Below are 24264 nucleotides of genomic sequence, written 5' to 3'. Positions count from 1 at the left end.
ACTATCTACCACGGAAAATGACTTTCTACCCTTTCCTATTCCTACTCACAATTCACTGAAGAGGAATGGAATGGCTCTCAACTTCCTCCGCACCAAGCTGTCCCTCCTTCCGTACCTCTTCCAACCTACCCGTGATGCTATCTTCTCTTCTTTCCCTTTAAATACCGCTGGCGTCTTCTCGCCCTCCAGCCCTTAAACCTCCTCGTCCTATTCATTACGTCTCCGTCCTGGGTTTTCGATAATCGCTCGTCCGTACTTAATGACTCAACTCGCAGCCGTCCCAAACGTAATCGGTATACCAACCATCCTGTGAAGATTTCCACATCGAGAAGGAGCAGGAGATAGGAGAAATTTGAAGGTAACTGCAACCTTTTCACATCGGTAAGCTGCCTCGAACTTGCAATACAAGAGTTGCTGGCCCCTACAAGAAGTCCACGGTGGTGCCTGGATCGGTGGCTGCCCCGAACACACCGGATGTTGGTGTACTTATCTCACCCCGAGAACAGGCGCAGTCGTCGTCAGCATCTCAAACCGCTTCGCGCCTTTGCACACCTACCCAGCCGTGCTAGGAATCTTAGCTCATGAGCAATTGGCTTCTGTTGGGAGTTTGAAGGACGAAATGGAGGTAAATGGAGATGGAGAAGGGAGTGTTGAGGCCAGGGTTTGAGATAACGGGCTTCATGAATGGCTTGAGTGTAAGTGGAGGGATGAATTTCAATTCATGATCCTGACAAGACCGCAGTGCCAAAGTGAACACTGGGAAAAGAGCGTAGAAACATTCGACATGGCCGTGGACTTCATAAAGCGCTTCGATATCTCTGAACACTAACACACAAGCCAAATACCTGGCCACCTCAATTCACGCCAATTCAACCTCGATAATCTTCTCAGGATTACCTTCGCAATCCCAAATCTTGCTGATTCTCAAACCCACACTCTCCAGCAAGTCCCTCCACATCCCCTCCGTCCGCTCCTGCGCCGAATGACACATCAACATCAGCATATCCACACTCGTCGAGAACCACTGCGCACCAACATCCGGCACCACAATCTCATTCAGCAAAATCTTACTATGCCCCTTTTGCATAGCAGGCACAAGCTGCGACAGCATCTTGCGGCATGACTCATCTGGCCAATCGTGAAGCACCATATGCAAATAGTACGCCTTCGCACCCACAACGGGCTGCGGCGTGAACGCATCGTGCGCCTGCGCATCGATCCCCTTGGGAAAATCCTTTTGGCAGGTTTTTAATCGTCATGGGGAGTTCCTGCAGCACCAGCTTCCCGGGCATATCCGGAAACGCGCTGTGGAAATCAATCAAATCATGTCCGAAGCTACCACCAATGTCGATCAAAAGCACCGCCTCTGGATCCGTCGGGTTCCCGAATATTTGCTGTACGTCAACGGATTGAAACCAATTCTTCCCCAGCGTCTTGTACTCCATGTGCGCTTTGAAGTCGTCGAGTTTGTCTTCCATGCCTGGCTGCGCGATCCACTCGAAGTAGTGCAGGTCCGTGCCGATGGCTTTCTTGAAGGCGGTTGCATCTTTGTCGGTGGGGTTCTTGTAGCCGCTTTCTCGCAGATAATCAGGGAATATATGGTTCACTGCGTTGGCGAAGTCGTACACGTTCTTCGTCATACCAGCAGCACTACGTGTCGCCATTGCCCTCGTAATAGGCGTGGGCTCGAACTCATCCGACCCAGTTTCGCGCACGAAGTCAGCGGTGTTGAGGTGTTTGAGGAAGCGGGACAGAAGGGGCGGATCACAGCCAGTCACTTCTGCTAGGTGCTTCACTTTCTTGGGGGAACCGGAGTCGGCCACCATGGCGGAGAAGAGGTCGATGTCGAGTCCTACACGGACAATGGACCATATGAAGGGCAATTGCCAGTTCAATTTTGCGAGGACTTCGAAGGGCGGTTCGAGCTCGTGGACTAGGGAGCGTGCTGCTTGGAGCAGCTTTGCTCTGGATACATCATTGCCTGTGTCTTGAAAGGTAGCGCCGTTCGTTTGGATGGCGTCTAGCATAGACGCGACTTGTGGGCTTGGGCCGGACATTCTGAAGTTCTAATTTGGTGGTTATGGTTATGGCAAGTAGATGCAGGCTGAGTATCCTGAGCTGTCCTAGCGGAGGCGAACAATATGAACTCGGAATTGTGGATATCAAATAGAAGCTCCCAGCTCTTGAATTGCGTTCCCAATTCCGGAGGCAGAAGCCACATGTTTATACTGCAAAATAACTGACAGGCAACAACGCTTTCCTCTACGGCCATTAGCAGAAGGTTCGACCACGTGTCTATCCCTTCCGGATACATCGCACTACCGTGGTGTAAGGGCAGCTGCATACACGTCTGAATTGCGATTGGTCAGAGACATGCGACTTAAGCACAAGGGAGCACCGGTGCCGTTGTTGCGGGGTGAGCTTATCTCAGCGGGGTCTGTTGAGGTCAGCCTCAAAGACGACACTACTTTGAGCCGCATATAGAGATCTCATGTTCCAGTCGTAGTCACAGCATTTGAAACTAAATCTTTGTTGTTGTATTCACCAAAGTGATGCAGAGGTAGCACCTCACGAGCCGGATTTCAAGATTTGAAGCAATCTGATACAGTCTTACGATGACATTGAAAGCTGAGTGATATATAAAATTCATTATCGTGTATGTACAACATTCCTTATGTTTATTATAGATGAGATGTCCATCCGCTTGCGAAAGAACATATGCATCCAGCGCCATCGCACAACCAGTCGCCATGTAGTCATCCATACCCTGAATTGCATCGGCACCCTTCACTCCAACTCCTTCACGAATTTCATACCCGGACCTCTCCAACTGAAAAACCCTATCTTCTAGTACCGAACCCTACTCACACTCCTCCTCACAACATCCCTCTCCCCCAAACTCCGGCTACTCCCCCGATAATAATCCACATCCCTCTCCCTCACCACGCTTCTGCTCCTCCCCGGCTCAACATACTCTATCAACCTGCTGCTGCGCGGCCTCTCCTCGTAATCAATATACCTGTTTTTGCGTCAGCAAATTTGTTCTTTTAAGGTTGAAATGTTGGGTCTGAATGAGGTGATGGAAAACATACTCAGTTGAGCGTCGGTACGATGAGCGTTTATCCCGCGGCATGCGCATGACGCCTGCGGTGTGCGCGGAGTAGCGGGAGCCGTGACGGGGAGGATCGACGACCGAGTCGTGGTATGTACGTGTGGGCTTCGTGGTGAAAAGGCACATTGTGGTTTTGCACGTGCAATTGATTGGGCTGAGGTGGGTGGTGATGCTGAATGCGATTGGATGGTAGGATTATGAGTGATTGGGTATTACGGGCGTTGTGAATGTAGATCGTTAATCGTGCATCGTAACAGGGGATCTAAAGCGAATGGACGATAGAAGCGAGCGGGGGATTTACGAGTACTTCTACTTTGTATTGCCGCGTGGGCGTGGTTGGGTGTTGTGGTGCGACCTTGGAAGTTGCGGCTGTGATGACGTCAGGGCTTGCAGGACCAAGCCGGACGGCGTCCTGCACGCGCAGTCAGCTTCTTCACGGCGGCATGGTAGGCCTTGCTATGTACATGTACAGTAGAGAAGCGTAGTAGTACCACGTAGGCCCTATTATGACTTAGTGCCCTCGGAAGTAGTTGTTTGTGTAACCCTGGGAGAAGTCCATGAACAACAAAGCAAGATCGCGCAACACTATATTTGCTGCTGCATACTATGCGTGGAGTGTCTGGCAGTCACCTGCCATGCCTATGTGCCCTCCGTTTGATTCTCAGATGTTTATTCTCATGCTATTCTTCCTACTTTCGTTGTCCTGGATCCTTAATCTCATCTTCGACAACCTCCTTCTCATCCGCTCCCGCAAACAATGTCTCTTGTGCGCTCCAGAGCTCCGAGTACAGTCCCGCCCGGTCTATCAACTGCTGGTGCGTGCCACTTTCCGCCACACTGCCCGCTCTCAGGACGATAATCATATCTGAATCGTAGATAGTACGAAGGCGATGTGCGACAAAGACCGATGTGCGCTTCTTTTCTTTTAGTATAGAGTTTATGTGCGAGAGAAGCGCTTGCTCGGTGTGGGTATCCAGTGCTGAGGTCTACAATCTTGTTAGCCAACATCGTTGAGGGGAATGAAGGGGACATACCGCTTCATCGAAGAAGAGTAGAGGCGGGTCCTTGAGAATCAGGCGCGATACGGCAAGGCGCTGCTTCTCGCCGCCTGAGATCATCATGCCGCGTTCTCCGACCATAGTATTATACCCGTCTGGGAAACTGCTGATGGTGTCGTGGACATGAGCGCGTCGTGCGGCCTCAATGATCTGGTCGTCAGTTGCTTCTAGGTTTCCGTACTTGATGTTGTGACCGATGGTGTCATTGAACAACGGCGTGTCCTGTGGTACTACACCAATGGCTTTGCGCAGGCTTTCTAAGCTGACGTCGCGGATGTCCTGTCCGTCAATGAGGATGCGGCCCTCCTGCACATCATAGTATCGGAACAGCAAGCGGAGGATGGTGGACTTTCCGCAACCGCTAGGACCGACGATGGCAATCTTCTTTCCAGCTGGGATCGTGAGATTAAGGTTCTTGAGGATCGGGCGGTCGGGTCGGTAACCGAAGGTGACATTCTCGAATTTGAGCTCGCCGGAGCTGAGTAGCAGAGGCTTTGCGTTGGGCTTGTCTCGAACCTTGAGTTCGACCTTCTGCAGATTGAAGAGAGTTTCCATGTCGAGAAGACTCTGTCTCAGCTCGCGGTAGACGGAGCCGAGGAAGTTGAGCGGGACTGAAAGCTGGAATACCAGCTGGTTGACCATCACGAGGTCTCCGACGGTCAAGTTGCCATTAGCTACGCCGTCTGCGGCGAGATACATCATGGCAGTCAACGCGCTGGAGAAGATCAAGTTTTGGCCAGAGTTGAGGAAGGCGAGCGAAGTGGCGACCTTGATGGAAGCCTTCTCATAATTTTGAAGTGCCTTGTCATATCTTCCGACTTCGAACTTCTCGTTGTTGAAGTACTTCACGGCTTCATAATTTATCAATGAGTCTACCGCGACCGTTGCTGCTTTATTATCTGCGGCATTCGCCTGCTTGCGGAACTTGGTCCGCCATGCGGTGGTTGAAATAGTGAAGGCGGTATATGCAAGCATGGTTGTACCAGTGATGAGGGCGAACTTGGCACCATAGTTGTACGTCTAGCAGTATGAGCAGCGACAGGAGCAGGATCAATTGTTTACACACCAGGATACCGCAGACAAGAGAGATCTCCAAAATAGTGGGCAAAACGTGGAAGACCATGGACGTCAGCAAAAAGCTTATGCCTTTGGTTCCGCGGTCGATCGCTCGCGTCAACCCACCAGTTTGCCGCGACAAATGAAAACTCTGGTCCAGCCTGAGCAGATGTTCATACACTCTACACGCGACCGCTCTGATGGCTTTCTGTGCGACACTGGCGAACACTGCATTACGCACTTCCTGGAACACAGTCGCGCCGATTCGGGTTGCACCATCTGCATCATTCAGTCACTGAGGCTTGGACCCTTGAGCGTTATTCTTACAAGCTACAATCATAGTTCCTGCGACCGTCCAGGCGGTGCCTCCCAGAGCAGCGAAGTCAATGTTCATTGAATCAACAATGTTCTTAAAGTAGAAGGGCACTTGGACGTTGAGCACTTTCGCGCTCACCAAGAGTGCGACACTCAAACCCACTCGAAATCTTGTACCATAGTTATCCTTAGGCCACAGATAATGCGACATCTCCTTTATGATGGCCCAATCTGCCTTGCGCTGCTCCTTGTTGGTCACTGTTTGCTCGGCCAACAAGGTAGGCGGTTTCGCAGGCTGAGCTGCTTTTGTCTGCTGTACAGCATCTTTGGAGCCTGGAGAGGGAGCGCTCTGCGCTGTCGGTGGCCGCTGGCCATGTACATCCTTTCTATGGAGAGGGCTCGAGGTGAAGACGCGTGCGGAGAGGTAGGCGTGCTGCGGACGGAGACGGTGGTGGAGGGTTGGCCGGCAAACGGCGCGGGCAAGCGGGGGCAACAACATGACAGCTTCACATTATCAGCCGCCCGGAGCTGGAGAAGAGGGAAAGAAGCCTGGACAGCTTCGGGGCGCGAAATTAGAAGCAATTGGGCGTGTGGAAAGCTTCCGGGCACATGCACGCGGCGGGACATTTAGAGCACCTGTAAGCTGCATGGCGTCAGAGCTTGAGAGCTTAGCGTGCTTGCGTGCTTGTGCGGCGCGTAGGGCTGAAGACGAAGCACATCGACCGCGCCCAGACAACGACATCTGCCCGTCAAAGGCACACCATGCCCCGTCCAGCTGCACAACCGTGGACGAGCCTCGCGCGGTGCACAGCGCAGCGCCATGCGCGGCGGGCGCCCGCTCTCCGGCACATCAACATCACCGCGACGAACGCCTCCACCGAGCCGCTCGACCAGCAGGTGTCAGTGAGCCCATCGGCCGCGCCGGCTCTTTCGCCAGGTACGTGACATGCCAATTGGGTCTGTATAAGACTAACAGTACCAGATGCGCGCTTCGAGGTCGTCGGCTCGCCGTTTTCGCTTCTTTCTGTCTCCCTCGCCGCCTCGCAACAGCTTTATACCCGCCGCGGATCGCTCGTAGGCTTCAGCGGCAACCCTGAGAATGCTCTTTCGACGCTTTCTTTTCTTGAGCCCTTCAGACGCGCCCCCGTGGGCATTCCCTTCCTCTACCAGAAGATCTCCTCCACAAGCCCTGTCACGGCTCTCATATCTACAAAATCACCCATATCGTCGATAGTCACGGTACACCTCGATGGCCGGCAAGACTGGATTATATCCCAGCGACAAGCTCTGCTAGCGTGGACAGGACAGACACTCTCACTAAAGCCGCAATACAATGCGAAATTAGGCCTGGCACATTGGGGAAACACATACATTACCGGGCGGGGTTTGCTTGCGCTCGCAGGCAGCGGGCAGATTTACCAGGTGCATTTAAAGGCCGGCGAAAGCTATGTCGCACACCCGAGCAACGTAGTCGCGTATACCACTTCGGCAACCCCACCGCTACCATTCCGCTTCAAGTCGTCAAACCTCCGCTTCCAGGTTCCAGATCTCGGATTCGGGTCCCTGGCGCAGAACGTCCGATTCTTCAGGGAAATGAGCAAGACAGCAACGTGGAGGACTCTAGCTACCGCATATCACACGCTGAAGACGGGGTTGCGGCGGTCAATATGGGGCGATAGGGTGTGTTCGCTGTCCGTTCACTGAAAATGACTTCACTAATCACCTCCAGCTCTTCCTCCGCTTCGAAGGTCCCACAACCATGCTGATCTCATCCCGCGCCACGCGCATCAGCGACGCGCTCACACTCAAAGACGTCGACGAGATAGCAAACAGCCCACCTGGCGCCGTGCAAGACGCCGTAACCAAGAAAATCCAGCAGGAGATCAGCGAGATTGCGGACTCCAAACCCGCACCCATCGCATCTTCCGATAACACAACAGTGCGCTACGCAACGGTCCGGTCTGGCAAAACAGAGTTCGACAGCGGCAAGTCGTCGTGATGTCTTCAAAAGGGGGGAAACCCTGGGTATGCCTGGGGTATGCATGAGTAGGGCATTCTGTAGCATTCTTGTACGCTGTATACTCTTGTACGAAATATATCTCAACGAGCCTACTTCTTTATCCCTATCTCACCATCATCCAAATTCTCCGCCGTGTCAACTTACGTTATCGATATATCAGTCACGCACGTTCTTCCCATCTCAACTTTCCCCAGCTATGTCTCTCCAAAATCAAACAGCTGAGGAAAACATCCATCTCACCCACCCCGCCACGCACGTACATAACCCCTCTTCCCAACCCTACCGATCCCCCGAACAGGTTTCCTAACTCTCAAAGTGTTGACTTCAGCGCGCAAACACCGCACCTCTTCCCTCAGCACGGTGACATGCTTTTCAAGTACTTCTACGTGGTACGCTTGTATCGCGGTGCGCTCCAGCGCTATTTGCAATGGAGTCCGGTTCCTGGATGCGTGTGAGGATGTTGGTGTGGCGCACGAGGGGCGCGTAGGCTGGGTTGTATGAGGAGTATGAGGCGCCGAAGGCTTCTGAGTATGGTGTTTGTGGGTGCTCGCAGAGGCTGAGATGTATGGAGTCTGTGGGTGTGCACGCTTGCTGGGAGTGATTTGAGTGGGATGGGCGTCACGGTGTAAGGCGGTACTTTTGAGCGTTTGGTCGTGTTGATCTGTCTGGGTGCTGGTGGTGGGGATGTTGTCGCGTTGCGTATTTGAGAGGGAGGCGTGGGTGGATGTGCCTGGTGCGGACCCATTAGAAGATCGTGGTCACTGTTTGCGTACATGGAGGTTGTGATGTTGGCTGCATTATGATCTATATGTTTATGTGGCACGGAGAAAGGGTTCTTTGTGCTGGAAGGTTGGAGGATTGGTTGAGACAAAGGCCAGGCATGTTGGGAGTTGTTTCGTAAATGTGATTCGTAGGTCAAAAGGAGTGAAAAGTGTTCGCGAAGTGCCAGCCACGAGTCGAACGGAAACGATCGCAGGAGGGCTTAAGTACTCTGTCAGACGAAAAGATTGGCGAAAACGCCTAAGCTGCGCATGTTGAAGCGACCTTATTGACAACCAATGTCACATTTCGTAACATTTGGAATAGTCTGGAGGATTTGTCTTGTATGCACAGCGCTTGCGAGACATTTGTCTACGACAAAGTCAAGCCGATTGTATCAACCAAGTCCAACACCAACAATATTTAATTCAATCGAAACAAAAGAACGAGTCTTCACCACAGTATACGTCCCAGTTCAAAGCATACATCGAGTTCCGCCGTCATCTCACTTCCCCTATTCCAAAATGTGCTACGCCCTCCTCACAACCTGCACCCACTGCACTTGGACTCTCAGCATATCCTACCCCCGCTGCTCCCACGCAAAAGCCTACGCCCTCGACCCCTCCGCCTGCCCCCACCGCATGAAGCGCCGCTACAAAGCCTCCGGCCTCTGCATCGCCTGCAAAACCACTTCCACGACTACCACTCCAAGGAGAAAAGAAAGAGAAAGTCTGAGCGTCACGCCGTGTGAGGTCAGGATCGAGTTTAGGGATACGGAGGTTGGGCTCGTGGATGAGGGAGATAAAGTTCGCGCTCAGGCAGAAGGAAGGGAAGGAAAAAACAGGGCAAAGGATGAGACTGTGCATGAAGATAGGGATAAAGAAGAACGGAAGATGAGAGCGAGAAAAGGGGTTCGACAAAGCCAGATGGGAAGTATGTACGAGGGTGAGGAAAGCGACGGAGATATATACGTCGAGGACGCAATGCCCTCCGCTTCGCTATCGTCAACCAGTTCCGAGAACGATGCTGACTTGCTGCCGAGGAAGCACAAAGCAGGTGCTAGGCCTAGAGCACTGCCGAGACCGAAAACGCAGACTCGTAAGCGCAGACGGAGTCCTGGGGTGTTGGAGAGAATACATGGTGTTGCTGCTGTCAAGCAGGGTAAGAGAGGCAGGCCGCCGAGACAGAAGATGGTTTGGCCGGATAGGATCGATGCGGGGGAGTTCGAGCTGGTTGAGAAGGAACGGATGGCGAACACCCAAAAGAGGAGAAGTATCGAGCGTTCAGTGATTAAGCCGAAGAAGGTTCCGAAACGGTTGCCTCTGCTGGAGGAGACTGTGTCGTTGGAAAGCCGCAAACCGCTCGAACAACAACCAAGCCAAGTTCGAAGGCTAAGCTGCATCGATAAGGCAGAAGAACCGATAAGCACAAGCAGGCCTCCTTGCTCCCGCACCGTAGACGAGGTAAACGACTTAGCAAGGATCATCGCCCTCGAGGCCGCAAAACGGGACAAGAAATGGCGTTGATATACGGTTCGTCAAGTCCTCCCCAAGCACCATCACGTTGTCCAATAGGTAGCAATAAGAATAAAAAATCATGACAATGCATTACACGAGACGCCTATCCAAGCCAATCCATCCATAAAGGGGGCACCTCTAAAGCCGGGGGTATACTCAAGTTGTTATCTCAGAAAGACAGCCATGTCCACATCCAAGCCCAAGTCATTTGTCATCCAACCTGCCACCGACTCCTATCCTACAGAAAGAATAGTGCATAGCAGTATATCCGTCTTGCTCGTAACATACGTAGATTCATCCAACAGTGATAAGAATGTGCAAGTCGAAAAGGCTGTGAAGATTTGAGTTAAAGGGGTAACTACGAAGCCTCGGGGGCCTTCTGCTCGCCGTTGTTGCCGAACATGGAGAAGCCGCCGAACCAGGACGCGCGGTTCGCAGCCTTGCGGGCGCGCTGTTCTTCTTCGCTGTTCTGGACGAGCCGCAGTGGGCGCATTTGCTTGCCTGTCATGGTGCTGGACACCTCGCGGCGTGGCGGGCTGGGTGTGTCGACGTGCGACGTCTCAGACGTCGACTTTGTGTCGGTCTCACTGCCATCGTCTTTAGGTACCGCGCTGCTCGAGGGGACCCTCGAAGAAGGGTTGCTGTTGCCTGTGCTGATAGGAATTCCAAAGAAGGAATTGCGTGGCGACACAATACCTGGCGATGTCTGGCCTGGGGTTACGGCGGGTGGCGGCATGCGGTACATGTTTGTGACGATGCTCCCTGGTGGAGGCATCTCGGAGGTAGAGTGACGGTGGTGGTTATCGCTACTGGTAGCTCTGGATGTGCTGGCGCGCTGCAATGGGATCCTCGGTGCGGTCTCGGGATCCTCGTTCAGGTTGCTGCGAGGCGCGGCATAACTCATAGGTCGGGGCTTGTTGCGGCCGCCGCCCATGACGGACTTCGCGCGCTGGAGGAAGCCGCCCTCGGCAGGCTGCTCATTGTCCTTCGGCGGAGGCGGTGGGGGAAGCTCCTTATTCGTGTTAACGGCAGCGCCCCCTGAACTTTCGTCCTCGTCACCGCCTAGCACGGATTCAAAACCCTGGTGCTGGAGGAGACGACCGATGATTTTGTTGATGTAGAGGGTCAAAGCCTTGTTCGATTCCTTGAGACTGTTGACCTCGTGCTCTAACTTGCGAACCACTTCGCCTTCTGCGCCTTCGGTATCTTCGAGATCTCCGAGTTCGTCGGCGAGACTGTTCATGGCTCCGTTGCGTGAAGGTGCGCGCTCTGAGTGGGACGAAGACGGACGCAGAAAGTCGCCGCGGCTTAGCGTTCCGTTGAGTGTCTTCTCTCCGAGTAAGAGCTGGAAGCTCTCGTTGTCTTCGATTAGTCTGGCGTTCGCCATGCGAATGTCTACCATCTGCTTCTCTAGCTCACGCAAGCGACCTCCGCCAGCATTGTCCATTTCCATCATCTTGATCTGGAATTCGGCAAGCTCGAGGCGTAGGCCCTCGATGATCTGGTCTTTTTGGTGTATGAGCTTGGAGTGGTTGCGCGAGTCGCTTCGCTGGACTGTGGATGGTGGTGCAAATGAGCTGGCCGTGTCGATGTTCTGCGAGGAGTTGTTGCGGGAGGGGTTTTGACGGAAGCTCGCTGTCTGAGTGTTAGTAACTTATCGCAGCAAATGAATTGGAGGGATGACCACGTACAAGCTCGTGATAGTCTCCCTTCCTCGGCGTCGCTGCTCTCGACGTTCTTCTTGGCCATAGTCTCTTTCAATCGCTGAATGGTTTCTTGCAGTTCTTCGGCACGAGTCTGGGCCTCCTCCTTGTCCTTCATGGCCTGCACTCGCTCTGCCTCGTATATGCCCTCCAGCTCGCGCTGCTGACGTGTGAGCTTCTGCCTCTCGACCTCGAGTGACTCAGCCTTCTCTTCCTCTTCGTGTGCGCGGTCCTCGAGCTTGGCCTGCTCCTTGAGCGCGTCATCTAGCCGAGCGTTGAGCACGTCGGCCTGCTTCTGGCGCTCCTCGGCCTCGTTCTCGGCCTTCTGTAACCGCTCCTTGAGATCGGCCAGGAGGACGGCCTGCTCCTCGCGGGCATCTTCGTCGTTGCTGTCGGCCTGCGAAGCGCTCATGCTGAGATTTGAAGATGCGCCGGGCTTCCTGACGGCTGCGCGCGCTGATACGGGCGAGCCATTAGTACCGGACCGAACGGAGCGCGTTCTCGTAACACCATTCGTGCCGTTGGCGTTGGGGGTGGATCCGCGGCGGGCAGCGCTGGCTGGCGAAGTCGAGACCTTGTCTGCAGGAGCGCGCCCAGGGGTGCCCGGCGGGGCTGGTTTTCTGGCCGTGGTTGCAGACATGTCGTGCAGTGTGTCGTGCCTGTACTCGTGGTGCTGCTGTGCGTTGAAACTGTGGCCGGGGACTCGGCGCGGTTTTGATCGTCTGTCTCGGGGCCAAATATAGGCGCTGTGCTGTCAAGCCAGCGTCGACGCCGATCCGTGGCTGTGAGCTTGGCGGGCGTTGGAAGTGTGGAGGAACTGGTGGCCGGGCTACGTCAAGCGAACTGAGTGAGTGCTGCGTTCGAGGAGGAGGATCTTCGCAGTTGTTTACAAGAGGCAGAAGGAAGCACGAGCATTTGTTGCTTTCGCGGCATGTTTCGCATAAAAGCAGCCTTATTTGGGCCTGCAGGTGCATAAGGGGTCAGGTCAAGGCGGGTTGCTAGAGCACCTAGCCCGCTAGCCTTCCAGGTACCGCTCTCCCTGGAAACCACCCAGACCGCCGATGCGACCTACCAGCGCCTCCTCGTCTATGCTGCTTGACCGCTACTACAAGACCTCGACGGAGAGTGCTGGACATGTAGGACGACGAAGGCTACACAAAAACATGACGCACGGCGTATGACCGCGCCGCTATCCTGCCATCCAACATCAGCTTCCTACAACACGCCGCCTCAAGTTGCCACATGTGGCAAGTCGAAGCTACAGGGAGTGTGCAGCCAGCCTGTCCTCTGTCCGCGGCGCGTGCGAGCTCTGCTATTAACTTGGCCGTCTTCGTTGCTATACGAAGTAAGATGACGTTGCTATGTGAACACGCACGGAGAGTGAGAGCTGACCTAATAGGACCACGGAACTCCGAGACAGAGCGCTACGATTCAGCAATCGAAGAGTCGTCATCCAGCTTCCGACTAACGATGCACCAGTCCTCTCATCATTTGGCAAGGAACCGTAGTCAACTTAACAATCTGGCGAACAGATTAAGACGCGTCCGTGCCTTCTATATCTCGATGAGGGATAAGGTCACGTGCTCTCTCTCCAGAACACATGCAACCTCTATGCCTCCTTGACAGCCGTCACAATAACACTCGGGAAGCACACGACCCCATCCTCGTACTTACTCCACTCCTCCAGCCCTTCGACGATCAGCTTCTTGTCGTCTTCTCCAAGCTCCGACTGCCGGACAATCTGCCCAAATCCCATCACCATACCAGGCTTGACCTGTGGCCGCCACTGCATCTGACCCGACATCGACACGTCTTTGAGCTGGCTGTGCGCGAATCCCGCGCCTAGAACAAGAGATACCAGCTTGCGGCCAATGTACGGATCTGCGCCCTTGCCTAGGCTGAGAGTTGGGAACGTTTCGAGCCACCTCTTCATGCCTGGGTTCTCCGGATATGCGAAGAATAGACCCATATCACCTTCCTTCAGCGAGGTGGTGCCGTTGGGCTTGGTGGCTTTTCGCATATGCGCAACGGCGGCGGGTTGGTCGCCTGTGTGCATTATGCTCTGATCGAGATTGTGAGTATGACTACTAGTAGCTGGTGTGTGAACGTACTGCATGGCTATACACAAGATCGCATCCACCATCCAAAGCCTCGAACCCTTCGACTTGGATAAGCTTGTCCAGGTTGCACGCATCGCCGTGAACGTATCGAATATTGGTCGTTTCAGCCTTTTCTTTGGCTTCTTTTGCCAACTGTGCTGCAATGTCAGTGAATGGTTCCAACTATTTCACAGCGAAGTGTCATTCACCTTGATAGATTCCTCGTCGACATCCATCCCAAGAACGGTAATATGTGGGTACTTTTGTGCAATATCAAGCGTGATGCCTCCTGCGCCACAGCCAACCTCACAGACGACTGACCCGGCAGGTAGTTCATCGATGATCGGCTTCAGATGCGATACGTCTGGAATCAACCTTCGGTTTTGCATTGCCCTGCGCATTAGGTCCGAGCCGGAGGCGATGAAGGAATTGTTGTCGCCAGACATTGCGATTGAGATTTTGGAATTTGAACAGAGGTATAATTTAGCTGCTTTGCTGAATGTTGAATTGAGGCTCGTAGTGAATATGAAGCCTATCTTGACGTTTATATCAGCCTTGCGCTCGTGTTCGCTGAATGCTTCCTCATGGAAGGGCGGCCTCGCTTAACGGGAAAGGCGTTCGCGCGGCCCTGAGACAGTAACAACGCGCCGATCAACTTAAGGACAACCATGGAATTGTAACATATGTAATTGCAAGGAGCAGTGAGTCACGAGGTTTACGTACTATTGGACGCGCTGATGTCTAGAGGACACCTTTATAGCCCTTTTCTGTCGCTATAATACGACGGTTTCTATCTGAGGAGCATTGTGGGCCTTCATGGGCTAGTACCGCAACATCCATTCTCCTTCAGGCAATCTACCGAGGCGGGACTACGATTGAAGTGATGGTCAGCATTCATGGTGATATCAGGTAACTCCCTGACCAGGTGAAAGTGAGAATATCTTATAGTTCGGTGGTAGAAGCAGCTCGCTCTTTCGCGACCAATCGCCGTCATTCGCCGAACGTACCTAACGTACTTTTTTGCGAACACCAAGCTAATTTGTCAGCATTGCCTTCACTTCTACCGGACGATTCCGCACGACATGTATGCCTACAAGTCCCTTGAACACCCGCGAGGTATTCGTACTTCTGCGAGATCTTCATCGTGGCGTTCAAAGCGAGTCTACGAAGAATGACGAACTTCGAAATCAATATCGTGTCAGACACGGTGTGCCCGTAAGACTCCCTTTCTGTCAGTAGCTTTGATGTAGGGCTGGTGAACTGACACGTGATAGCTGGTGTTATGTCGGCAAAAAGCGCCTCGAGAAAGGCATCGCTGCCTACAAAGCCGCGCATCCCAGCTCGGATGACACCTTCTCGACGAACTGGTTTCCCTTCTACCTGAATCCTGATGCGCCGAAGACCGGCATCGACAAAGCCGCCTACTACCGGCAAAAGTTTGGCGACCAGAGAACCGTAGGTATCTTCCAGATGCTGGGACAGCTAGGGAAAGACGAGGGCATCAACTTCAAGTTTGGAGGAAAGACTGGAAACACGAGGGACTCTCATCGTAAGACGTCTTTGAGTATGTGAAATGAGTACTGTTTTGACTGATCGCAACCAGGCCTCGTCCAACTCGGCAAGACCAAGAGCCCTCACATGCAAACCCGAGTGATCGAAGAGCTCTTCGCCGCCTACTTCGAGAACGAGAAGGACATCACCTCCCACGAAACGCTCCTCGACGCCGCCGAGAAAGCCGGCCTTGACAAGAGCGAAGCCAAGGAGTGGCTTGACTCCGGCAAGGGCGGACCAGAGGTCGACAAAGAAGTGCAAGACGCGTACGCGCAGGACATCCATGGCGTGCCTAACTTCACCATCAACGGCAAGTTCGAAGTCGGTGGTGCGCAGGAACCCGCGGCGTTTGTGCAGTTGTTTGAGAGGATTAAAAGGCAGGATGGCGGATCAGTCGCGGTCAATTCGGGAAGCAAGTGCTAAGTGCTAAAGTACTATCAGAGGAAAAGAAGAGTTTTCTTGGTTCATTGTGGATCGGACGGAGGTACAAGTAGTCAATGGGACAAAGCGGAGAATTAACCAGAGGAATATGCACGACATTGCGCGTAGAGTGTATAGTCTTAGCACTAATTAGGCACGGAGCGGGTTGCTCCGCACTAGTGTCTTTCCGTTCTACCGTAGTTGTCCATGCCACATTAGGAAAGTCGTACGTCGTTGCTCCGATGATGCTCTTCATTGTGGGCCATATTTCTGTAATATAAAATGTAAAAGCTCCCTCTAATATTCTCAATCGCTCCAGCCATCATTATGAGAGCCTCAATTGCGTTCCTAAGCTTCGCCGTTGCGGCAACGGCACTGAATACACCAAGGAATCCTCACAAGAAGAAGCCTCACGCAATTGACCCAAAGGACTTTGTCTATGTCGATGGGCTAAGGTTGAAAGATGCGAAGGGTCTTCATTACATTACTGTACAGACTCCAGAATTATCAATTGGGTATCAATTGACCGTGCCTATAGGGACTCAACTACTGGGCATGTCTCAACCTGGCAGCCGACGCCTCTCAAGGCGGAAACTACTCTCGCCTTGTCACAGAGCTCGACCAAATGGCTGTGAGTGTTTCAAGAATATTTGCAATCGCCATACTAATGATGCATTTCCGCAAAGGCCCACGGCGTAAATCATCTACGTGTCATGGCTTCCTCCGAAGGCGCGCCAACCCCACAACCCTTCCGGATGAATCCTCCTCTCATGGATGCCCCTGGGAAGTACAATGAGAAAGTTTTCCGTGGCCTTGACATTTGCCTGGATGAGCTTTCCAAGCGCGGCATCAGGGCGACTATGACGCTCAACGACGAATGGCAATGGTCTGGTGGTTTCGCACAGTACGTGTCCTGGGCGAACAACAACACCGCAATTCCGTACCCACCCTCCTGGAACATGACGAAAGCACCGCAGCGCCCGACCCCAGGAACAGGTTGGGGCAACTACTCCGACACAGAGGATGGTGCACACACTTACAACGAGTACACCACCTTTGCGAACCAAATCTACACAAACCAACTAGCGGAGCAATGGTACAAAGACCACATCAAAACTGTCATCACACGCAAAAACACCGTAAATGGAAAAAAGTACAACGAAGACGCCACAATCATGACGTGGCAACTCGCCAACGAGCCCCAATCCCTCGACTCCTTTAATACTTCTGATCCCCTCTTCCCATGGGTCGATCGCATCTCCACGTACATCCGCAGCCTCGCGCCCAAGCAGCTCATCTCCGTCGGCCTGGAGAGCAAGCAAGGCGAGCAGATCTTCAAAGCCGTGCACAAGGCGCCCGACGTCGACTACGCGACCACGCACTGCTGGGTGCAGAACTGGGGCATCTACGACATGTACAATGCCAGCGAGGCGAATCTCAAGGTCGCGCAGGACTTTGCCACGGCGTTCGTGGCGAACACGAGTAGGTGGGCGCGGGACGTGGGGAAGCCGGTGTTTTTGGAGGAGTTTGGTATGGCGAGGGATAATTGGGAGAATGCGGATAAGGAGTATCCGTATTTGAGTAGTGCGAGTACGACGCATAAGGATGCGTATTTTAGGGTGAGTATCGGATCTGTAAGAGAAAGGCGTATGCTGACAGTGGAACAGACGATCATCGGTGCCGTTATGGCCGACTTCAAGAAAGGCGGTGCCTACGTCGGTACATGTCCATGGGCTTATGGCGGTATTTGGCGGCCTGAAACGCAGGTCATGAATGAGTTCGGGATGGTTTGGGCGGGCGATCCACCGCACGAGTCGCCGGGCTGGTATGACTTGTACGACGACGACGAGGCCATGAACATTGTGGCGAGACAGCAGAAGGATGTTGCGGCGTGGATCAAGAGAAACTCAACGCATGGGTACTAGATTGTCTCGATTTCAAGACTAGATAGAGTAAAAACAAAAGCCATCACTCTTCCCCACTCCACTGATCGAACAACGTCACCTGTTTGTCCATGTTGGTAGGGCTGCCCCCTGTAGCCTCAAATTGCCGCCTCTGGCTCTCCTGCCACAATCTCTGCAAGTTCGAAGCAGCTCGGTCGTGGTACTTTGTCAAAAACGGCAGGAACGGCTTTGTGAAGTACCACACACGCCACTCCTTCTGTGCTCTCTTATCAAGTTGCTCATTGGACAAGGCAACAAGAGTAGAGACAGGTTTTGTACGAGAAGGCGCCTCGTACTTGTAGGTCTTTGTAAGTATCCCTACGGCGTCTGTCCAGACTGCGTAGTCTGGCATATCAAAGCCTCTTCTTATAGCAGTGTCATCGTCATTCATCCGCGCGAGTTTGAATCTGACAACAAGCCGTTCGCGTAGATCCTGCTTGCCGTGTGGCAAATGCCGTGATCGGGCGATATACCCAAAGGCGTCTTTGCAGTTCGAGAGTGTCATCCGTTTCTTTGCGTTGTTCAAATGTTCAAAATGTAGCATCAGCGTCAGATAGTGCAGGTCCTTAAAGCGAGCAACCTTTTTGAGGACATCGAATGGCCAACCTTGGTCGAGATTAATGTCGATGGATAGTTTTTGTATGATTGGACAATACTTTCGCAATTTGTCAATGTCCTGCGCCGCCGGGGTCGCCAAAATCATCGGTACAAAGCTGACTGTATTGATGCTCATCGTGTAGCTGCTCCCCATGTTCATGGTGAGTATTTTGGGCATGATCCTGAAGAGGATCATCGGTAAGATCAACGCGGGACGGCGTGCTGTTGATATAAGCATCCTATCGAGCGGGGTCCTCAGATGAAACTCGGTCAGCCTTGGTAGCAAACATCCAACTGGATATTCCATTTCCAACAGTTGGAGCTGAAGCTGAATGAGGTCTGCACTTGTTGTCGCTGTCAACTCTAGATCGGCCAGTACTGGCGTCTTTCCGACTAGAGCCGGAAAGGCTGATATGTCGATCGAAAGCGTGCGCAGGCGTTCCCAGCCTATTTTCTGACCCCATAGCTTTAATTCGTCCTGATGGAAAATCGAAAGTGCCCAGCCACGGACAGCAAGATGTATGAGGTTTGGAACGTTGCCAGAGCGGAAAACGTCCAGCATCTGTGGGAATGCCTGAAGCGAAAAGTGCCTTGGTTGGAGAGAAAGCGTGGCCAGTGATGGGTTGTTTACCATTAACTTCAGTATATCTTCCTTGAAGTTATCGTAGATCTGCGAAGGGAGCTGAGCATCGAATGTGAACTCGGTAAGATTGCCATTGGGAAAGGCGAGTCGGCTAGCCGGGAAAACATGAAGCAGCGTAAGCGTCTTATCACCAGGAGACGAGGCGTAGTAAGCTATCTTGTTACCCCGGACCACGAGTGTGGCTTTTGGAAATCTCACCAGCTCGCAAAGGATCAAGGGATATACATTCGAAAATACATTCCAGCAAAACGTATATAAGACTGCCAGCCTTTTCAAGACGTTGACCACATCCTGAAGGAACCAGAATGGCGTGGAATCGGCAGGCGTGATCTCCAGATAGCGGATGTATGATGCCAATTTCGAGCGTGGTTGTAGAAGGCGCTTCAGCAATAGAAGGTGAGTCACCTTCGTGATGTTGATTGAAACATCTCCATATATCCATCGAACGACGAGCATATAGAACCTGTGATTGACCCTAGATAGTGGAAGCAATGATTTGTGCGAAGTGAGGGCGACTTCCTGGAAGACCAAGGCCAGACAATCGTTGTTGAGAGATTCGAGTGTAGACTTCTTCCGTGGCTTCAGAATGCCAATCTCCCTTACTGCGATGCTAGGTGACATCGCAGCTCGTCCAGCCAGTCCAATGGTAATGGAGTGTACTGATGCGCGTGATTGATCGCTGGGATGTTCCTCACAGCTTGTTGTGGTGACATAATTTGATCAGTCGCCTAATGCATTAGAAAAGGACACATGTGAGTTAGCAATACAGAACTCTTGTGATCGCTAAAAAGCCCCTGAGCTCCATGATTCCGGCGACATGGCTTCATGTTCGTGGAATTGCTTCAATAGGTTTGCTAGCCCAACGCATAATTTGTACCAATTAGAGACATCGCGAAAAGAAGCTTCTCACGTCTGCATCATACGTGCTGACTTCCGTAATTGATTAAGTGGTTCATCAAGACTAAGTGTGCAAAATCGATGGAATTTCAATATTGAGGCACGATAGAGTGACTTTGGTGTTGTGGGGATGGCGCATCTCTCTCCGAGACTAGTCATACGGCACGTGCACTTGTCCCGTCAGGCATCCAATCAGCAGCCCGCCGAAAGTCACCTCAGCATAAGCCGAGGTTGTTCTTCGTCGGCGTCTGCCATCGTCACCGAGCGATGCAATTCCATTCCACAACCACGTTCCTGTCCCCGCATTCTCCACGTTGACTATACTTATACGGCGCCTCATCACTTTCACCTCATAGCGATTTAGCCCCTGTATCACCAAGCGATACCCGATAGCCCGCACTCAATAGTCGATACTCGCTCGTCAATACCCACAATGTCGGAGTCCTTCACCGCGAAGCAGGTCGCAGAGCACAAAGACGTTGATAAGGGGCTATACATTATAATCGATAGCGGTGTGTACTCTCTAGAGAGCTTCGTCGATGAGCATCCCGGTGGTGCGAAAATATTGAAGAGGGTTGGCGGTAAGGATGCCAGCAAGCAGTTCTGGAAGGTATGTTACCCATAACTTACTCGTCATATGCTATGCAAGACGTGCTTTCCAACGCAGTCGAAGCCCCTTTGTTGAATACTCTGAACCGTTGAGCCGCATTGAATATTGGCACTGACTAGATGACAGTACCACAACGAGGGTGTACTAAAGAAGTACGGACCGAAGCTCAAGGTCGGTGATTTGAAAGAAGAGGCGAAACTATGAGCATATCGATCGAACGACGTCACGAAATATCGAAGGGTGCAGCAGCTAGATCCATAACTCGTTGGACACTGCGCGTTGTCTCGGTCCTTACCCAGACAGCGGGGATAGAAGATAGACGCACACTCGGTGCCTATAAACGTTGATGCAGCACATTGGACAGTCTAAGATTCACTTGTACATATTCGAATCATATCACATCTCTTTAAGTTACCTGAAATCACTTGCTTGCACGAAGAGCAGACTCAAGAACGTTGAATTACTATATCAAGGAGCGACGTATCTCAATCTCAAAGCTTCTCATTGCTATATGTCGCCGTGTATATGGGTCCATAATATTAAACATTCAAACAAACCATCAAGGTATTATGCATGCTTCCCCAACAGAACAAAAAAACATACCGTGGGTATCGTAACGCCATGAATGCAGCGCAAAATGTCAAGGCCGTGTGTGTATAGTCATGGTCTCCAAGTCCACCTTATCCTTCAAAGGCATCCGAACATCTTCTTCCTCGTCTCGCCCTTGTGCGTTGTCGACCTCCCCAACTTCCGTCGCTGCATCTTCAGCCCGGACATGCTCTTCGTATCATCTTCCCCGCCGGATAGATCCATTCGATACCTTCGGACAGACTCCGCATCCGACCTCTCCTCTTCGTAGAACCTTTGGGGTCCAGTCGCAGAGACACTCCTCGGCATGAACCTCTTCAAGATCCCCCTAAACCCACTATTCGCCCGATCGATCTTCTCATACTGGGTCTTGCGCGTTGATGGCGACATCCAATGCATCGTCGTATCTTCCCCAATATCGGCCGTAGCACCCGCTTTCTCATCAAGCACCGGCGAGCCCGACTCGCGCGCACCAGGTGGCGGCTGGGGTCCTGGTGTGGCGCCAATCTCCGCGCCTACGCTTGGGCCATAACCGGAGATGGTGGGGCTTGGGAGGCTCGATTGATATGCGGGATTTTGGAACAAGCTGCAGGACCGGAAATGAAGTGCAAGTACGTCGTCGATATCGCGGGTGACGGTTGGACAGGTCTGGGAACTATTGATGCGGTAGTGGCGCGTTGGTCTGGAAGGGTCGATGATGGTGCAGGAGGTCCGGCGTGAGGAAGGGGCGGAGCCATGACCGCGTCGTCGTGACTTTGTAGAGTTGGAGGAGTTTGTTGTAATGGACTTGCGGCGCGGTTCCACGGATCTTCGAGGGGTGGTGGTTGGTTTGTCTGATGCAGGATGTACAGTCGATAGTGTGGAGGGTTGGTCGTTCAGATGAAAGCCGTCAAGAGCCTGTCTACTTCTCCGGTCTCGACCAGAAGCGGTCTTGCATCTGCGAGTCGTCTTTGGCGTATCCTCGGACGGTCCCATAAGAAATGTTTCGTGAAAGGCACTGTCTGTTCGCTTCATGATGGCGACAAATCAGACGAAAATAGAAGTAAAGTCCTGCTAGGAGGGAAGCCGTAGATCAAGACAGCCAAAGAAATAGTTAACGGAATGTGAGTAGCATCTTCTGCACCACTCGTCAGTGCCATGTTACAATAAAAGGGAGTTCCAGTCTAGCTGGCTCACTAGAGGGCGCGAACCTTGGGACAAATATTGAAAACAGGACCTGTCAAACAGAACACAGAAAAGATCGCAAACACGAAGAGAAAAAGCGAGGCGATGCTTTGCGCAAAAAAAAGAGCAAGAGTATTTCAAAGCGCTGGGCCCAGCAGCAGCGATGGTGCGCAAAGTGCGGTCTGTGTCGGCGGTGCCTCAACACAGTATAAATGGCAAAGCTTCGGATACCAACGACGAAGATCCCCTAGGTAAGTGGAGGGCGCGGCTAGACCTAGATCACCAGGCGGATGATGCACGACGGCAATGCTGGAGTTGGAGCAGTAACTGGCGGGTTTAGACGCTATGCAGTACACCGCCTCAGATGCGAAAGCGCTGGGATCCGCTTCGGAAACACAACAGGTATAGCGGACCCGCAGCGGAAAAGAGACGATAAAAGAAGTGTGAGTGGAAAGTGGGTAGAGACAACAGGCCTACATAAGTCAATAACAATGGTGCCTCGGGTTGCACAGAAAGGCTGAGTATGATGTCGACTTTCACATGCTTGCTATGGGGGCTAAGCCAGGCCCCAAGACTGGGAACGAGCATCATTTGGCTGGGCTGGTGATGCGCCCTGTGAGCGACGTGGAGAGAGAGGAGGGGCGTGCGAATAACGATGGGCAGCCTCGTCTGCCCACACACTCACACCGCAAGCGCACGGACAACGGCATGGATCGAATCATGGCGCGTAGCGATGTCGGGCCATGTCACCTGGCATCGACCGGCATTCTAAAGCGAGTCGCGGGGCTCTAGAGGTCTTGGTCCTGAGTACCAATGACTCCCAAGTGATGCACCAGGCGCAACAGTGCCCAGGTGTCGTGGCTTTGGAAATGCAAACAGATGAAAGTACCATGAGCGTACTAGTAATGCGTACCAAGGGAATGACACAGTGGGCGTTCACAAACGATTGTGCAACTTTTTTTTTATCAAGAACAATGACTGTGACAGGCTAGAGCAACCGAGGAAACTACCCCTTGCCTTGCTGCTTACACAGTACAGACGCGGAAGCTGTGGCGATGGCAACAGTTCACGACGCCAAGCCGTCTAATGCAGCCGTACAGATGTAGATGCGTCCGCGACATCCAATACCGCCACCGCTGGGCATCACGAGGAACCACTGCAACCTCTGCATACCCGTGCGGAACTGCCACTCACTCGACGGCGATTTGACATGTGCTCGATCGACGCCTTGTGTTCGACAAGACTGATGCTCACTGAATGTCGTGGTAGAACGACAGTATGTGCTCCCCCACTTGCTCGAACGCTTCGAGCGCATGCCAATGACCGATCCCCTCCATTACCTCCAGCTTCTTTTCGCCAGTCCCAATCTCGTTGAACATCTTTTGGCAGCCTTCTAAAGGTGCCGATTTGTCCTCTTCGCCTGCGAGTATGAGTATTGGGACAGCAATCTTCTCATAAGCAGGGGGCTTCGCGTTGATGATGACTCTGCAATTGGAGCAATACCCCGCTGGATCTTGTCCGAGGAGCAACTCGCGGATAAAGCTCTTTGCGAGGGGCGAGGCCTGCTTTCCAACCGCTGCGTTCGGTACAGTATTCGCTATGGGCTCCATGCCTTCCTTCTCTACGGTTTGAATGCGCTTCTCGAAGACGGGAATAACGCCAGGATTTGGGTATACCGGTCCAATGAGGACTGCGGCCACGACACGGTCGTTGTTCTCAGCGGCGAGATGAGCTCCGACAATGCTGAGCAAACAGTGAGATTGGTGGAATGTATGCAAACGTAGGAGAACTTACCCGCCCATTGAGTGGCCTACCACTATAGCTTTCGACACCTCCAGCGCATCCAAAATCCCGATGACATCGTCAGCAAGGCTTTGGATGCTTTGTTCGATCTGCGTATATGGAGACCTCCCCGCACCAGTCGTATCAAAGGTGATGCATCGGAATTTGTGAGCTTGTAAACCTGATGCTACAGCGTGGTAGTAGTCTTGCGAAGAGCCCAGGCCGTGGATGAAGATGAAGGTTTCGCGAACATCGTCTCCCTCAGGCTTCAAGTCTGTGTAGTGTATCTTTTTGTACCCGAGTTGAAGGAACGGCATAGTGTCGTGAAGGGACGAATGATTCTCGGAGTGCAGTTCACAATTGAAGCCATCATGCGCGGGGTGCACCTTCCGACCGGCGGAACCGTTCCGAAAACGTTGTCAACAATATG

General features: G+C 52.6%; 11 protein-coding genes across 11 annotated transcripts; 5 read left to right on the top strand and 6 right to left on the bottom strand.

Moving 5' to 3' along the window:
- Positions 1-859: 859 nt before the first annotated feature.
- On the bottom strand, positions 860-2057 carry N0V89_011064 (uncharacterized protein; the record flags this gene model as incomplete). The annotated part of the gene is made up of 2 exons (XM_056219799.1): positions 860-1234; positions 1278-2057. 2 exons carry the CDS (start codon positions 2055-2057, stop codon positions 860-862), a joined length of 1155 nt encoding a protein of 384 aa, XP_056066926.1.
- Positions 2058-3801: 1744 nt separating this feature from the next.
- On the bottom strand, positions 3802-6040 carry ATM1 (Iron-sulfur clusters transporter atm1, mitochondrial; the record flags this gene model as incomplete). The annotated part of the gene is made up of 4 exons (XM_056219798.1): positions 3802-4098; positions 4147-5190; positions 5237-5505; positions 5554-6040. 4 exons carry the CDS (start codon positions 6038-6040, stop codon positions 3802-3804), a joined length of 2097 nt encoding a protein of 698 aa, XP_056066925.1.
- A 263-nt stretch (positions 6041-6303) lies between these two features.
- On the top strand, positions 6304-7540 carry AIM24 (Altered inheritance of mitochondria protein 24, mitochondrial; the record flags this gene model as incomplete). The annotated part of the gene is made up of 3 exons (XM_056219797.1): positions 6304-6478; positions 6524-7221; positions 7271-7540. 3 exons carry the CDS (start codon positions 6304-6306, stop codon positions 7538-7540), a joined length of 1143 nt encoding a protein of 380 aa, XP_056066924.1.
- Positions 7541-8961: 1421 nt separating this feature from the next.
- On the top strand, positions 8962-9846 carry N0V89_011061 (uncharacterized protein; the record flags this gene model as incomplete). Its single annotated transcript, XM_056219796.1, has 1 exon — positions 8962-9846. One exon carries the CDS (start codon positions 8962-8964, stop codon positions 9844-9846), a length of 885 nt encoding a protein of 294 aa, XP_056066923.1.
- A 349-nt stretch (positions 9847-10195) lies between these two features.
- On the bottom strand, positions 10196-12180 carry N0V89_011060 (uncharacterized protein; the record flags this gene model as incomplete). Its single annotated transcript, XM_056219795.1, has 2 exons — positions 10196-11472; positions 11529-12180. The coding sequence occupies 2 exons, from the start codon at positions 12178-12180 to the stop codon at positions 10196-10198; spliced, it is 1929 nt and encodes a 642-aa protein (XP_056066922.1).
- Positions 12181-13149: 969 nt separating this feature from the next.
- On the bottom strand, positions 13150-14085 carry N0V89_011059 (uncharacterized protein; the record flags this gene model as incomplete). Its single annotated transcript, XM_056219794.1, has 3 exons — positions 13150-13602; positions 13652-13792; positions 13849-14085. 3 exons carry the CDS (start codon positions 14083-14085, stop codon positions 13150-13152), a joined length of 831 nt encoding a protein of 276 aa, XP_056066921.1.
- Positions 14086-14810: 725 nt separating this feature from the next.
- N0V89_011058 (uncharacterized protein) lies at positions 14811-15613 on the top strand (the record flags this gene model as incomplete). The annotated part of the gene is made up of 3 exons (XM_056219793.1): positions 14811-14854; positions 14914-15188; positions 15243-15613. 3 exons carry the CDS (start codon positions 14811-14813, stop codon positions 15611-15613), a joined length of 690 nt encoding a protein of 229 aa, XP_056066920.1.
- A 324-nt stretch (positions 15614-15937) lies between these two features.
- N0V89_011057 (uncharacterized protein) lies at positions 15938-17535 on the top strand (the record flags this gene model as incomplete). Its single annotated transcript, XM_056219792.1, has 4 exons — positions 15938-16099; positions 16149-16241; positions 16297-17229; positions 17278-17535. 4 exons carry the CDS (start codon positions 15938-15940, stop codon positions 17533-17535), a joined length of 1446 nt encoding a protein of 481 aa, XP_056066919.1.
- Positions 17536-17578: 43 nt separating this feature from the next.
- Positions 17579-19414, bottom strand: N0V89_011056 (uncharacterized protein; the record flags this gene model as incomplete). The annotated part of the gene is made up of 1 exon (XM_056219791.1): positions 17579-19414. One exon carries the CDS (start codon positions 19412-19414, stop codon positions 17579-17581), a length of 1836 nt encoding a protein of 611 aa, XP_056066918.1.
- A 709-nt stretch (positions 19415-20123) lies between these two features.
- Positions 20124-20504, top strand: N0V89_011055 (uncharacterized protein; the record flags this gene model as incomplete). The annotated part of the gene is made up of 2 exons (XM_056219790.1): positions 20124-20300; positions 20427-20504. 2 exons carry the CDS (start codon positions 20124-20126, stop codon positions 20502-20504), a joined length of 255 nt encoding a protein of 84 aa, XP_056066917.1.
- A 2798-nt stretch (positions 20505-23302) lies between these two features.
- Positions 23303-24151, bottom strand: N0V89_011054 (uncharacterized protein; the record flags this gene model as incomplete). The annotated part of the gene is made up of 2 exons (XM_056219789.1): positions 23303-23795; positions 23847-24151. The coding sequence occupies 2 exons, from the start codon at positions 24149-24151 to the stop codon at positions 23303-23305; spliced, it is 798 nt and encodes a 265-aa protein (XP_056066916.1).
- Between the last annotated feature and the right edge of the window lie 113 nt (positions 24152-24264).

Source organism: Didymosphaeria variabile (assembly GCF_027946475.1).
Source record: "Didymosphaeria variabile strain IMI 356815 chromosome Unknown scaffold_8, whole genome shotgun sequence".
NCBI classification, from domain to species: domain Eukaryota; kingdom Fungi; phylum Ascomycota; class Dothideomycetes; order Pleosporales; family Didymosphaeriaceae; genus Didymosphaeria; species Didymosphaeria variabile.
This window is presented reverse-complemented; position numbering and strand designations above follow the sequence as displayed.